The following is a 15665-nucleotide window of genomic DNA, read 5'->3' on the forward strand; positions in this document are numbered from 1 at the left end:
CTGATGGAAAATGCCGTGGGTCCGGCCACCTCCCCTGTGGGTTGAAAGGGGCCGTGGAATAATCTCTCCTTGGAAAGTTTTCCATGGAAATCTCACAGGGATAACACACAGAGACAAAAACGTGTTTGTGTGTGCAAATGGGGGAAGATCATAAGGTTTAGGGGAGGGGGGCAAACGTTTCAGCAGGAAGAAAAACATATATAAAAGAAGTTCCCTGAGAGCCCCAAGGTCTGCTGATGACACTGAAAGGCTTTCATTTTGAGTCTCTAGTTCAACATCCAGCCCAAAGCAATAGTGGCTGAAAGCTGTCACAGCGTGACAGTTTTCTGGTAGCTCATAGGAGAAAGAAGCTGGTAATTGCAGCTGAGCTCCTATGGATCACATCTCTGCCCTGCAGACTGGCTGCTCTCATCAGCTTCCCTCTGCAGGTCAGAATAAGTCCTCTTCAGCCCTGCCAGCCCCTCTTCTGACACAGTGACTTTGCTCCCCAATGCTGCAGGTCCCCTACCTTGCATAGATAAAAAAGGACAATCTTCCAAGACAGGAACCCCATTATTTGTCTTAACACGGTGCCTGCAAGCCCACTCTGCAGGCACTGCACACACAATAACAGAAATGGTTTGCACCCTATAGAGTTCCTGCCCCAAGGATATACGGATACACAGCAGATGGACACCAGTGGATAGTATGGGAAAACAACAGGACAGCATTGGACAGTGTGGTGCCCTGGGATGTCCTGGCACAGCAGCCTAAATGTTGTCATCATTTCTATAGACATCTCAGAGCAGAGGTGAGTTGAAGGAGGAACAAGGTTGGCAGATGTTGTCAGAGTGCTTTTTCCAGCAGGGAAGAAAGGTTTGGAAACATAACACATGGGGAGTGGAGAGCACTGTCACCATTCCAAGGCAGGAGGTGACAACAGGCAGGGTGGTGCTGAACCATAGAGAGTCTTGTTAGTGACACCAGCTTGTGTTTGGCGTGACAGGGAGTGAGCAGGCAATGCAAGAGGATGCAAAGAGGGCTCTATGTGGACAAAGCACTAGGGAAATTGCTTTTTCATTCTGTTTTCCAAAATGGACTGACACAGACCCAGATTATCACTGTCAGCATGCAGAACAGGATATAGGAAAGGAATCAGATGAGCCTCTGATGTATTTTGCTCCTATATATGGACAGCAAAGGTTGTATGTAAGAGCTGTGCATGAAGAACTGGCGAAGTGCAAACATGGCCTGAATGTAACAGCCCTCTCCTGCCACTGGAGAAGCTGTTGCCCTCCAGGGAGCCAGAATAACCCCAATGAATGAGGACAAGATCTCCAGTCCCTCCTTTGAGATGAGCTGCCACCTGGAAGTGGATCTTGACAAGCTCAACAGCACATGCCTTGCAGACAGGACCCAACTTCCTCAGAGTGTGTTATACCCATTTCAGGAACCCCCTTTCTGCACTAATATTGCAGGATATTTCCCTTTAAAAGTAAAAAAAGATTGAAACATCACCTAAATCCCTGCCCAGAACTCCTTCTCTCTGGATTTTGCATGCGTGCAAGGGAGTCTGTTGAATGTCCCAGTGTATCATGCTCAGTTTTGCTGAGACCAACACATACTCATTTTTATCTCTAGAAAGTTACAAACCAGCCTTGCTTATCCTACGCTTGTGGCCCTTTTGCCAAGCCAGGGAGGGACGTGCAGGCTTCTGGGGGTCTCTCAAGTACATGTCTTCATATGGGACACGTAGGCTTGCTTCCAGCTGGAAGACGTGCTGCTGTCTGGAGGCGAGGCGACACTAAAGCCTGCAAGAATCCGAGGCTGCTCCTCCTCAAAACCACTCATCTTCCCCTCTTCTAGATAAACATGGAGTGGTAGGAGGCTGCCAACAGCCACCAGCACTCGTGGGATCACCATCCAGCTGGGAGTTCCCTTGACGGAGCCATCTGCAGAGGAACTTGAAGCCATCTGATCCCGGGGGCAGTTCATAAACCCACTGCTCCAGATGTGACCTCGGCTGCTGGAGGCTTCAGCGGTTCTGGTGACACGACTCGCACTTCTTAAGAGACAGCAGGAAGGCTGCAGAGACCGTGCAGAAAGAACTGGCTGCTGTTACTTGCTGACACGTCCTCTGCTCTCCAGCATTTCTGGGCTGTGCAGGAGAAGGAGGCCCGGGAAGTCCTCTTCTGGAGGAGGGGGGGCAGAGTTAGAAGCTATTTTAGGTCGCTGCTCTTCACTGCAAGAAATAAAACCTCCCTAAGCTTCAGCAGAGAGACCCCCGTGTGTTTCATGCCGAGGTGCCCTGGAGAGCTGCTGAGCTGCACAACAGCCATGCCCCACGGCCCAGCAGCGCAGGGTCAGAAATGACCATGACTTTCTCTGCTGGTAAAGTCAAGCTGCAGATTGCAAAGGTTCCCAATACAGGACTGGCGTCTCCCAGAGCTCTGCTCCTGTCATAGGCCACTGCCATGTGCAAGTACCCTTTGCAATGTATTAGCACTTTCTTAATTTACCATCAGGGTTAATGGTGCAAATCTGCAGTGGGGTCACAGTTTTCTTTCTTGGATGCTGTGAATGACCTTATTAAACTCATAGAATCATGGAATGATTTGTGTTGGACGGGACCTTAAAGCTCCTCCAGCTCCAACCCCTGCCACGGGCAGGGACACCTTCCACTAGAGCAGCTTGCTCCAAGCCCCTGTGTCCAACCTGGCCTTGAACACTGCCAGGGATGGGGCAGCCACAGCTTCTCTGGGCACCCTGTGCCAGCGCCTCAGCACCCTCATAGTAAAGAAGTTCTTCCTTATATCTAACCTACAGTGGCATCCACATAAAGGTCCAGTTTCCACAAGCACAAATACCCAGAGCTCTTAATGACTGCAACGAGCTCTGCCCATTACTCAGCACCTCAGGAGACTAAGACCTCCTTTGAACGATGAGCTCAGCTTTCAGTTCAACAAATTTAACTCAAGATTCAACATGTGAAGAGCTGAATTAGTACTAAATTATCGTTAGTAATGACACTTTGCAGCACAACAAGCAGGTTTCAACTCTAAAACTCAAAGCCATTCACAACCTGGGTAAATGGACTAATTACCCTTTATTTGTACTGTGACCCTGCATTCCCACATACACAGGAGGTCTCACTGCTGTTCTCAACACTATACTATTACGGGAAAGGAAAATATCCACAAGCCAAGGCAATAACAGAGCCATGCAAAACACAACTTCCCCCCCTGCTTTGTACGCTGCTTGAGTCAGCACCCGCCAAACAATACTTGGCCTTTTTGAATTCCTGGGAAAAACTGATCAACCTTCAACCTAAAGACTCCCCCCAAGGCTCTCTTCTATCTACCTTCCCACTGACCAACCCCAATGACCTGACAGCCTCCAGGTCTCTCACCCCCCAGCAGCTCTCCTGCCAAGCTGAGGGCTGTATTTATAGTAGGAGAGGGCTTTGCTAAGTTCACATTTGGGAAAGGTTCTTACTTTATCAAAACCAGCTTGCAGGCACAGGCTGCTCTGGCACTCTTCAGACCAACACGCTGCCGACAACCCCATGCTTGGAAGCCTTCCTTGGTCTTGTAGGGGGACTGAAATACATGCAGCTGAATCTCAAAGAGCAGTGTAAGTGCGCAGCCTCTTGTAACCTTGAAAACCACAGAATTCTGCCATCAAATAGTTTGTTTAAATAAGAATGGCAAGAAACCCACAAATGTTGAAAACCGCTGCTTGAACTGCTGAGCTAAAACATCTGCAAGGAATAGATTCTCTTTGAAAGCATCGCTACTGTGCTGCTCACCCAACCAAGGGTTACACAAACCAGCTCAGTCATGTCCGGGGTCTACAAGAACCCAAAGCACCCACAGACCAGAAAGCTTTATAAAAGCTTCGCTATGTGCATCTGATTATTCCCCTATGTTTGACATAACATATCCTGAATAAAGTAGAGAGATAAGAGCAGCCAAGCATTCAGAAACACATGAACTTCCAAGAGACAGAATGCCTACCAGAGATAGTAGGTGAACATAGAATCATAGAATAGTTAGGGTTGGAAAGGACCTTAAGATCATCCAGTTCCAACCACCCTGCCATGGGCAGGGACACCTCACACTAAACCATGTCACCCAAGGCTCTGTTCAACCTGGCCTTGAACACTGCCAGGGATGGAGCATTCACAACCTCCCTGGGCAACCCATTCCAGTGCCTCACCACCCTCTCAGTAAAGAATTTCTTCCTTAGATCCAATCTAAACTTCCCCTGTTTCAGTTTGAACCCGTTACCCCTTGTCCTGTCACTACAGTCCCTGATGAAGAGTCCCTCTCCAGCATCCTTGTAGCCCCCTTCAGATACTGGAAGCTGCTCTGAGGTCTCCATGCAGCTTCTCTTCTCCAGGCTGAACAGCCCCAACTTTCTCAGCCTGTCTCCATACAGGAGGTGCTCCAGCCCCTGCTCATCCTCGTGACCTCCTCTGGACTTGTTCCAACAGTTCCATGTCCTTTTTATGTTGAGGACACCAGAACTGCACACAATGCTCCAAGTGAGGTCTCACAAGAGCAGAGTAGAGGGGCAGGATCACCTCCTTTGACCTGCTGGTCACGCTCCTCTTGATGCAGCCCAGGATACGGTTGGCTTTCTGGGCTGCGAGCGCACATTGAAGCCGGCTCATATTAAGTTTCTCATTGACCAACAGCCCTAAGTCCTCGGCAGGGCTGCTCTGAATCTCTTCTCTGCCCAACCTGTAGCTGTGCCTGGGATTGCTCCAACCCAGGTGTAGGACCTTGCACTTGGCATGGTTAAACTTCATCAGGTTGGCATCAGCCCACCTCACAAGCGCGTCGAGGTCCCTCTGGATGGCATCCCTTCCCTCCAGCGTATCAACCGAACCACACAGCTTGGTGGCATCGGCAAACTTGCTGAGGGCGCACTCAATCCCACTGTCCATGTCACCGACAAAGATGTTGAACAAGACCGGTCCCAACACAGATCCAACATCATCAGGACAGTCAGCGAAGACCCTGCCTGTAATCTCCCCTGCTTCCAGTTCTTAATTCTTCAGCCTTAACACCAGCACAAGCGGCAAAACAGAGCAGCAAAAATATCTTATTAGCTCTCACTGCCTTTTGTCTGAGTACTGTATGCAAAGAAGCATGAGTTACAGTCTGCATTCTGCTTTTTCAACACATAGGCATCAATTTCTCACATGGTTCTAAAGAGAGACACTGCATTCCACCATCCCTTTTCATTCAATTGGTTCTGTGTAACTGTCCAAGCAGCAGCAGGTCCTTCAGGACAAGGAAATGACTTTAAACCCTTGCAGTGAGTAATCACACCTTTTCCCACTTCTCCATCCTGGAGAAACAGAGCTGGGCTGGCAGCTGCCTTAGAGCACTTCATGATCTGGAGATCATGAGACTCAGATTGGCTACAGGTTTCAGATGCGCCTGCCTGCACCACGTCCTTGGGAAGCTCCTCCTCAAAGGAAGACTAAAACTAAACCATAGGTAAACAGGTTTTATCATAGAAAAGCTGGAAATAAAACTTTCAAATAAGGAAAAGCAACTTGGGAAGATGGAGTACTTAAAGAGAAGTTTCTATACAGCCCTGCCCACCACGTCCTGCAGTTGGATCCTTCCTGCTGGTCTTCTTTCCATCTGCTCTTGCCATGTCCCATAGCCTCTTAAACCTCTCCTGCCTTGAGCAAGCCCAGCAGCATCCCATGAGAAGGAATGATCTCACCTTCCTTCAACAGCACTGCACCTCCCTCTGCTGTGCAGATGAACCCTGATATTCATAACCATCAGTGATCCAGTTACATCATGAGCTATATCAGGACAAAGCACAGGAGCTAAGGCACTCTCCTTCCAGCAACAAACAGGGAAGAACTGGAAAATCTTTCTCAAATGCAGAGTCTGGCTCTCACTTCAGTCCCATTTCTTAAGGCTTTACTCAGTTCTTCTGAGCATTCTCACCATTGGTCTGACTTGTGCGCTCACTTCTAAATTATGCAGAAAAAGTAAAACTTTTCCAAAAGTAAAATTTGGAATCCAAACTGGGGGTGGGGAGAACTTAATTCCCATTCGCAGGGACACGGACCTTCTCTAGGGGAAATCCATGGTCAGCGCACAGATTTCATGGGATTCATGCTCCCAAATGCATGTCATCTTTTGAAAATGGAGTTTAGGCACTTTTTATTCTCAGACTTCCACCATTTCCAGCATGCAGAATGTTCCAAATGATTTCACATCCCATCCATCATCTATCTAGGATTCGACAGATGGTAACCGATACTAAAGAGACTTGAAAATCAACTGCTACACTTGGGAACAGCCACCAAACAGGAATCAGATTAACATCTTCCTTGAGAAGAGACCTGTCTCCTCACAAGCAATGCTTTCACCATTAGAAAGGGTCAGAAAAGGAAGTCGCCAAAAGCCAGTTCAGAAATATATTCTCAGAGTCATCTTCCTGCCATTTACCTCGTGGAACATGGATCGAGTATTAGGCAGTCGGGTCTGAGTCTGTCGATTGGAACATCAGGTTTCTAATTGATTGCACAGTACTTGGACTCTATTAAAGGGCCTCTATAAATTACATTTCTGTATAGGACAGGCTGCCTAGATGTGCAGCTGTTAAGAACTGGCTAATCCTACGTAAAGCTGGTAAAAACGTTTGCCTTCTCAGATTTTCCACCAAACTAATTGGAGAGATTGTGTCACTGAATCAATAAAATCAAACCCCTGTAATCTTGATGGTTGCCACAAGCCCATAAAATAGTCTGCTAACAGGGAGAGCTTATTATTCCAGACATTTGGCCCACATCGAACAGCAGCTCAGAATAAGACATTGTGTCATGCCTGTGAATCCAAGACGGACAGCCCAGGTGATCACAGTTACTTCAGGACTTCACACAGATCCTTTTACATCATTGTTTTCAAACCCCTGACAACAGAAAGTGTTGCCTTTTATTAAACTGCAAAGAAATGCTTACTCTTAGGAAACTGAGGGCATATACAGCCTTGGAAATGAACACTCACACGGTATCTGCATGCATCCATTCCTATGAATGTGTTATTTTCCCTATCCTGAGATAATCTCTGACCCGCAACCTTCTCTTCATTTCTTTGCTGCCAGCAGCTTGTACCATTTTTCTCCATCCCACATCCTCATCTTTGCTATGAGAGCTCGGATCTTCCAGCCTCACCCTCTCCTGCTTGGATAATGTCTTCCCTTCTAACCAATTTCTGCCTCTCTTCATCCCTATTCAGCTGCCTAAATTGTCTGTCTGATGAAACCACACTCTTCCTTTCCACTGGCTTCCCCTCATCTGTGTGATCAAGGCACTGTGAAATACTCTGTCCTTTCATCTGCTCTCAGATGTCACATCTTCTCCTATCTCTTATGCACAGCTCTGCTCTGCCAACAACCCTGAACCTATACAATACCCGCTGGCACTTTTTGGTCCACATGCTGTTTGTCCATTCTGTTTCGTAGCTCTTTGGTATAGAACACATGCCAGCACACAGGTTACATCCTCAGGCTCTGCCCACCTGGATGACAGCATCATCCTCCGTACCTTTATCTTCTCCCCATCTCAGCCCCCATACACTTTTTTGCCCTAGCCATATACCCAAGGCACCTGTGCAAGGGAGCAGAGACATCTTCTTCCTTGATATTGTTTATTAAATATGTATTTTTCATGATTTGAACTGAAAGCAAACAGGAATTCTTATCTTCGTTTAATACAGAGAAGATGAAAGTCATGGTGAGTGGAATGAGAGGCTGGGAAAATATCACTGGGGATGCTGGGCTCAGGAAGAGCAACATCCTCTCCCCGAGGACCACAGTCAGCCTCTGCCTCACCGTAACCATGTCACACTGGGGAAGCCCATGGGCTGCCTGGATGCTCACAGGGATCTTCACGTGGGAGGAAAGAAATCCCTGCAGAAAGCTGAGCATCCCACACAAGGTCAGACGGGAAGGCATCTTTAACAATTGTCTGTGGGAACTTAGCATCGAGCTGCACCATGAGTGCTGCCAGCAGGACGTGGCAAGAAAGCAAGCAGGCAAAAATAAGACAGAAAACCAAACAACAACCTAGCCTAAATGCTTCTGTGTTTGTCAGATTTCCTGGGAAAACAGGAATTAGCTGCAGAATGAGCCCAATTTGTCAAGTGAAGTGACGAGATGTTCAGGACAGGAAACGTTAACAATTCCCACTGAGGAACATTAAGACATTTTAAAGGCACAATAAAATCAAGCTTAGCAGTAGGTGAGTTTGTACATCCCCTCTCACAAAGAAGGAAATTGAAGAGCACAGAGGATGACTTATCCAAGAGTCACGGTGAGTCATGAGCCCGCCATCCCCAAGTCACTTCTCTGCTCTCACCAGCACACTGGCTGTGCCTGGGATATGTTCAGGAGGCCAGGGAACAGACTGTTCAGGAACTGCTCAGCACAAACACAGCTGGTATTAAAGGAAAGCTCCGAGCTGCAGGCACAAGGGGACATCCTGCATTTTGAAGCCAAGGTGGAGGTGGTGCAGGGATGGACGCTCATCACCACACCCAAAGCACAGAGAGGACAGGGGTCCATGTGCTGCAAATATCAGGGTTAGGATGATAAGTGAGAGTGGGTCCATGCTTAGTTGACAGAAACATGCAGGATTTAATGGTGTTATTTGTACCCACATCCATAGGGAGAAAGCAAACGAGGTAGCCAAGAGTAGATTGAATGTGAAAGATGCTGATTTGTATTGCACACACCTTTGAGAACTGTTCAGGGAAGGTAGCAACTCACAGGTTGAATGTACTGTCATAAAAGCAAGGAAAAAATAAAGTGCTTCAAGCCCTGAGCGCTCTCATAAAGATAGAACATTTGGCATCTTGCAGGATGCTTCAGTGGTGCGTTACAACCTGAATTGGTTGCGTTGTGAAGCATTACAACCAGAAGCTGCTCCCAACAGAAATTAATAACCTGTTTTAAAGTTAACAACCCGAGGTTACTTCTACATTATACAAGGTTACTTCCAACAAGAGCTCTTGGCACGCAGCTCCATCTGCTGAGTGACAGGTTCGGGAACTGGCGCTGTTACAGAGCCAGCCCACACTTCCCTCCAAAAGGGAATCTGTCTGTCAGCTCTCCCAGACACACCGGCTCTTATCTAACACGGCTCGAAGCAAACACGTAGGCTGAGGTGACCAGAGTTGGAGTCAAGCGAGTTACACCTTTGCTGTGCTGCTCTCTGCACTCGATCTACCTAAATCATCGCCCTTTCCTCCTCTTCTGTGTGCTGGGTCCTGTCATCTACCTTGCTGCTCCCAATCCAAAAGATTTCCTGAAAAGACCACTGAAAAGAACTGATTTTTCAGCTTGGCTGCTCCCCAGGGTACCAGGGAAAAAGGCTGGTTTTCAATTACACCCAAAATTAAAAGGAAAAAATAATAATCCAAATTTCCATGAAGACATGGGGAGAAAAAAGCATTTGCTTGAAGTCAAATTGAACCTGTTTTTAATCTTAGCTTTTAAGCATGTAAGAATGCACTGATTTTCAAAGCAAAAAGCACATATTCCTTTCATTTTGAGACTATCAGTTCTCCAGTTGTTATTTTCCTCTGCTGCTATTCCTGAGTGGATCTTTCACGCAGCCTTTCTCGCTGCCTGAAAACCTGTCTCCTCAAACAATTTCTCTTCTTAACATGTCAGCCTTGGTAAAACTCACAAATCCATCCCTTCCTTAAATTGCCACCCTGTGTCTTGTCTCCTTTGGATTGTTGGCTTTTTTAAGCAGAAAATGTGCTTTGCTTGTGCTATGATAAAAAAAAAGAGTGTAAACGTATGGTGCTCAAAAGAGACCTTATGTTCTTCTAATGGGCATGAGAAATGAGGCTCGTCCTTTCCCCCGTATGGAGCACAGTGCCTGGACGCAGCCCCAGTGCCGCAAGGATGGATTCTGGTGAGCATCACGACCCTTTGGGCTATACCCAAACCCGATGCGTATGGACCAGCAGAAAGACAACCAGGGAATGCAGACCAGCTACTCTGGTGGGGATTCTTGGCTTGCTGCCTGCATTTGACACATGTCTTATTTCATACGAGCATTAAAAAAACCCCTTCCTTTTCTCCAGCATCCCCAGCACAAGCTGGTTAATTGTTCTCAGATCTGCAGTCTCCAAGCCAGTGGCATGAAATCTCTCCTCTCTGTTTGCTGTAAAGCCCTATCCAAACCAACAAATTCCACATATAAGATACATGATTCCTTTAAAGGTCCTTTACAGAAGCAGGATAAACACCTGCGCACAAGCTGATGCTTGAGACTTGAAAATCACGTTTCAGGCAGCAGCTTGGCACAGGCAGAACCAGCTTCTCCGAAGGGCTGTGCAGCCACAGGGCTGCCCAAATGGAGCACAGCAACGCCTGCTCAGCACTTCTCGAAACAGGGGAAATCCAACCAGACCCCACTAGATGCTCAAATTAATGCTGAGTGGTCAGTCTGGCACCACTAACCCCGATGGAAAAGCTCTAACACCAATTCCTCCCTTCGGTGCAAAGTAGCGTTAGGAAAATCCCTTTCACTCGAAAATGCAAATTATAGGAATTCTTTACTTCTATCCAGTACGGAATCAAATATTACTATTTAATCCTACTTCCTTTCCTGCTAATGTTCATGCTCAAGTGAGTGTCTTTGGGATAAATGACTCCTTTCAAAATAAACATGGTGAATTCTTAGAACTCAGCTAAGCAGGAAAGGAAATCCCCTGAACGAACCGGGTCCGATGCAGGGGTTTGGAGTTACACGCTGAGAAACTTTGCTTGTTTAACAGAGAGGCTTTCTCCAGGGTAATAAAACTCTCACATTGCTGTGCCAGGGATTTTCCATGAGGTGCGTGTCAGCGGGTGGTGGGAGCTGCAGTTTCTGTGGCCGGTCATAGGAATGGAGTGAGATCACCCCAGAGAAGCTGACCACAGATCCCAGTGAGTCCACAACAGCAAGAGCTGGGAGGAGAGCTGGGGGAAGGGAGGTTTGCATACAGTTAATGGGCCACCCAAAAGTTCTTTTTCCTTATGCATCCAGTAATGAGCAGTCACGTCCCAGTCTGATAAAACAGTCCCAGGGCTTCCCCGTTTTCCTTCAACCCAGGGGAAAGTCTCTCTCTAGACAGGGTAAGTGAGGCAGATGTACAGCTCCATCCTCTTCCTTCCTGCCTGAATATCCAAAAGCAGCCCCACAGCATGGAGGCAAAGGGCAGTGCAACACAGCTGGGGCTCTCCAGGGAATGCAATGGTCAAACTTCATCCAATCCCCTAGTTATTTGTACTGTAGTATCATAGAATATCAGGTTGAAGGGACCTAAAGGATCATGTGGTCCAACTACTCTTTGCAAAGCATGACCTAGACTAGATGTCCCAGCACCCTGTCCAACTGAATCTTAACAGTGTTCAGTGCTGGGGAGTCCATCACTCCAATGGCTCATTGTTCTTACTGTAGCTGGCTGGGTCACAGCAGCACTATGAGCATCTCTCTTAAAGTTAAAATTCTGACACACTACATTACATCACATGGGTTCTTCTTGCTTGTGTGTGGATTTGTACACATGGGCTGCTGTGAAAGGGAAGTATTTTTTAAGCTGTGAATGCAAGGATACTTAGGTCTTGCAGCCATAAGTGTTTTTTCCCTAAAAGGGAAGAAAATTAAACACTTTTCCAAAAGACAGCTTTCTTTTTGATGTTGTTTCCATTTTACATGGCACTGGTTTGGGGATGTCAGTTAAGGTTAGTGGTCTTCAACCTCCCGTATCTTGATACTGCTTTCCCTACTAGTGCAATAAGACAACCGATGGGCCCCATAAGAGCACAGTGAGTTTGGCTGTGAAATAGAAGAACATATATTGACTGTAGCTACCCCTCTACTATCAGATTTCATCATGGCAATGCTAATGCACAGTAAACAGTCAACATTTCCCTGACAAGACCATGATACCATCACAGACCTCACTCTTAAATCAGGTCAATACCAATCTACAGTTTCATGATGTAAGATTTCAGAATGGGCCTGGTGCCTCCAAAGTACCCGAGTGGATTGATGAAGGTGACACAGGGCCACCTAGGAATCACGGCACTCCTCCTGGAGCAGTGCTGACCAGCTTGACCTTCAAAGATCATTTTCACTGCTCAAAACCACCACAACATCCCTCAGGACAAGTCCAATGGATGTCATTATGAGCTCCTTCAGGAGTACAAATGTTGACCTGCCTGCTTAATGGCATGGCTCTCCCAAACACAACCTAATGAGACTGTGCAGCATCCAGCTTGTGCGGGGAATGACTCCCACCTCCTTTACAATCAAGTGCATGGGATGCTCATGGGGCAGGGGGTGAACGCTGGTTGCCATGGAGGTATATCCAATCTTATGGAATTTCAGGACTGCAGGTAAAAAGACATTGCTGAAATGACATATGGAGTGATCTTTAGATTTGCTGTCTAAGAGCTCTAAGCAATGTAGCAGCGGGGGCAAGGCAGCTATGGGGTTGAGGAAGCAAGAACACTGTGCAAAGGGAAAAGCAAGCGTTGAAAATGGCAGTGAGAAAGGAAAGAGCTCAAAAGAAAAACTGAGGGGAAGAAGGAGCTAAAGGCCTGCACCACATTCACCTTTAGTGGAAACGCTTGAATTACTTTATAATCTCCCTCCTTGGTTGAGGCAACAAAGCATGGGATGGCTCCGAAAGATTTGAAACCGACCGAATCCCAGTGGAAGGATGGGTAGAGCCAGCAGCAGGTTATGTGAAACCAATAAATAAGGGGAAAAAATGAGACAAGGAGGGAATTTTTATGGGGGAAAAAAAAAAATAAGCCAGTGAAATCACATCTTGAGAATGGATGCGCTTTTTGAGAACCCTTTCCAAGAGATGGCCAGGAGGGGTCAGATCCATTTACCAGCTTGCACAAAGCACCAGGCACCCTGTGGATTCATCTGCAAGAACGTTCCTTCACTGCAAGAAAACATCCTTAGCAGCCACAAGCTGCTGAGGCTGAACTATCCGACATCAGAATCCTTGTGGGAACAAGGCATGGACCACCAGGTATGCACCCAGCACCTCCAGGGACCAGCCTATGCCTGTACTGCCTCACCTCAATCCATGCCTCAAGCCATGTAATGTAGCTATAAAATGTGTTTCTGCAACCTGGTGTGTTACATTAGTGCCTGTGCTTGGCATTAAACAGCTACTATATTCTGTCTCGCATCCAGAAGGATGGTGGCCTTAAGTCGGTGCTACAGGAACTTTAAAATAAAACACAACCATACGTTCAGGATGACTAATGCGTTCCCTGATGCTTACACAGAACGCGTTGGAAAAGTTGCTTTATTTTGTCTCTGTCGTTTAGCAAATGTGACTCTGCATCCGTTGTGCTGGGCTGAGGGATGCAGACAGGCTCACAAGGATGTGGAGACATGGCTTGTCTCAGTGGGGACAGCTGGGGAGCAGGTAGCACTGAGAACTCTACCCAAAACCCCTGCTCTGCAAGGGGCAGGGTGATTTGCATTCATGTTAATGCTGAGCCTCTTTAATTTAATTAAATTGAGGGGCCAAGAGTCCCCTGAAATGGCAGCAGTTCCAGGACGACCCAGTCAAGGGGAACAGAAGCTTCTCATGGGCTTTACGGCAATAAAACCCAGTTCTCAGTTAGTCCCATAGGTCCTATTTGCTACAGGAGGGTGATGGCAACACATCCTCTTGCTTCCCTGCCATCCCTGGCTCCCTCCCCAAACCACTTCAGCCCATAACCATTAAAGGTTGCCACTACTTTGGCTCTTTGCATTCACAACTCACTGCTGACAAGCATCTAAACCTGAGCTGGACACACGGTGCCTGTGTCTGGGTGAGAGGTGAGTTCTGAACGAACAAGCAGGTTTCCTTTCCCAAAGCACTATTTCACTCTTTTGGTGAGCTAGTTCGATCATCTACTAATGAAGTACTTGAAAATAAAAGCAAACATCAACCGGTAACTACAGAAAACCACAACCACTCACTAATTAAAGCCTTTTTCCAACACACAAAAACCAAGACCACCCAATGGCAAGAGCAGAACTGAGGAATCCTGGCAGGGATTTCTTTCAGCTCTTTGCCCCCTTCTGCAACACACAGCAAGGATGAACTTTAATTGTATCCCACAGACACACTACTTATGAGCTGGGTTTCAATGTTTGAGAAGATAAACAGCAGTATTAGAACCATGCTGCATTACCAAGGAGTACTCGGAATTACCTGGAGCAGAGAATTCAGATATACATCAAATTTAGAGCTTGCGTCTATTCTGGTTTGAGCTACTTGGGTTGGGTGGGATTAAAAACCACATGAATATAATCCTTCTTTCCTCCCCCAATCAAAACCCAGGTATCAGAAAAGACCTCCCCAGATGCTCCTTGTAATAGTAACAGCCATTGGGAACATCATTTTCAGAAGGCTCTGGAAAGATTGAGAAGATTTGGAGGACACCTCTGTCACATCAGAGACAACTACAAGATGTATTTGTGCTCTTCAGCCGTCTTTGCCCAACCACCCACTCAGAAAAGAGATTGAGGTGCTTGCTAAGTTAAAGACAACTCCAAGATAAAAGGAAACTGATGCAGCCTGACGTATCTCCAGATCTCAAGGGTCAGGTTTTTACAGTGGCTGTAGAAAGTAAGCTGAAATCCACCACATCTGCTCACGTCCACATGGCACCTTCACTGACTTGCCATGATTGTTATCAGTACCTCCTATCCAATTGTGACACAAAAAGAGAAATGAAAGCAGACACTTACCCTCCTTCAAAGATCTTGATCCGGACTGGCTCGCCTCTTTTGGTTACAAGAGCCTCTTCTTCTGATTTTCCTCTTTTATCCTCTTCCTTCTCAGCTCTAGTTATATCTTTTCGACCTTCATTAGAAAGGAGCGAAGGCAAATGAACCTATCTCCCCAAAAGAGCAAAACAATCAATGATTACATACAAAATCACTCCAAGACAGACACAGACCAAACAGTCTCAGAAAGAGCCAGCAACCTACCGCACATGCTGCTCCTGACAGCTAAGTGCAGTAATTAGGACACCCTCTTAACGTACAGGGTGTCTGCTTCTGGATTTTGAGCCCTGCTGGTTATATTTACTGTGACTGCTTACAGGTTTCTCAATCACCCCTGGTATATGGTGGTTCAATATTATCCAGCTCTTGCCAACTGGGAAACTGAGGCATAAAGAGAAGTGTCTTGGCTGGGTCACTCTGAGCATGTGGTAGAGCCATGGGTCTCTGTTCCCAAATCCACTGCTCTGTCCCTGGATAATCCTCCCTCTAATATCTACATCTACTAAGGTCTAGAGAGAAAGCATTTGTAGAACTCATATATTTAACTTCAACCTTTGGGTTCCCCCCACATATACACACCTTCACACAATTCTGGACTTCAGCCATCTAAACGTGATATAAATCACTTGACAGTCAAAGCTCTCGGGTGATTTCCTTTCCCTGAAACCCTGTTGCCAAGGGCGCAGGACAGAGACCCACAAAACCAAAGGGAGAAAATAATCCTCAACCTCCCCAGATGCTCCCAGGGTAAAATTTGCTTTTCCACTGTTTAAATTGCCACCCCTTGTTTAGACCGAGGTTTAAGTCATGCACTGACATCTCATCTGTCATGTTTAAT

The 15665-nt window shown here is 46.7% G+C and overlaps 1 protein-coding gene across 1 annotated transcript in view; it reads right to left on the bottom strand.

Moving 5' to 3' along the window:
- Positions 1 to 15665, bottom strand: part of HIVEP3 (HIVEP zinc finger 3) — a gene marked incomplete at its 5' end in the record, with an annotated part of 61194 nt that overhangs the window by 37065 nt on the left and 8464 nt on the right. Inside the window, one exon of the mRNA XM_080632418.1 lies at positions 14789 to 14934. Coding sequence (XP_080488544.1) covers positions 14789 to 14934 — 146 coding nt within the window. The remainder of the gene's footprint in view (positions 1 to 14788; positions 14935 to 15665) is intronic.

This window comes from Psittacula echo (assembly GCF_963264785.1).
Source record: "Psittacula echo genome assembly, chromosome: 21".
NCBI lineage: Eukaryota > Metazoa > Chordata > Aves > Psittaciformes > Psittacidae > Psittacula > Psittacula echo.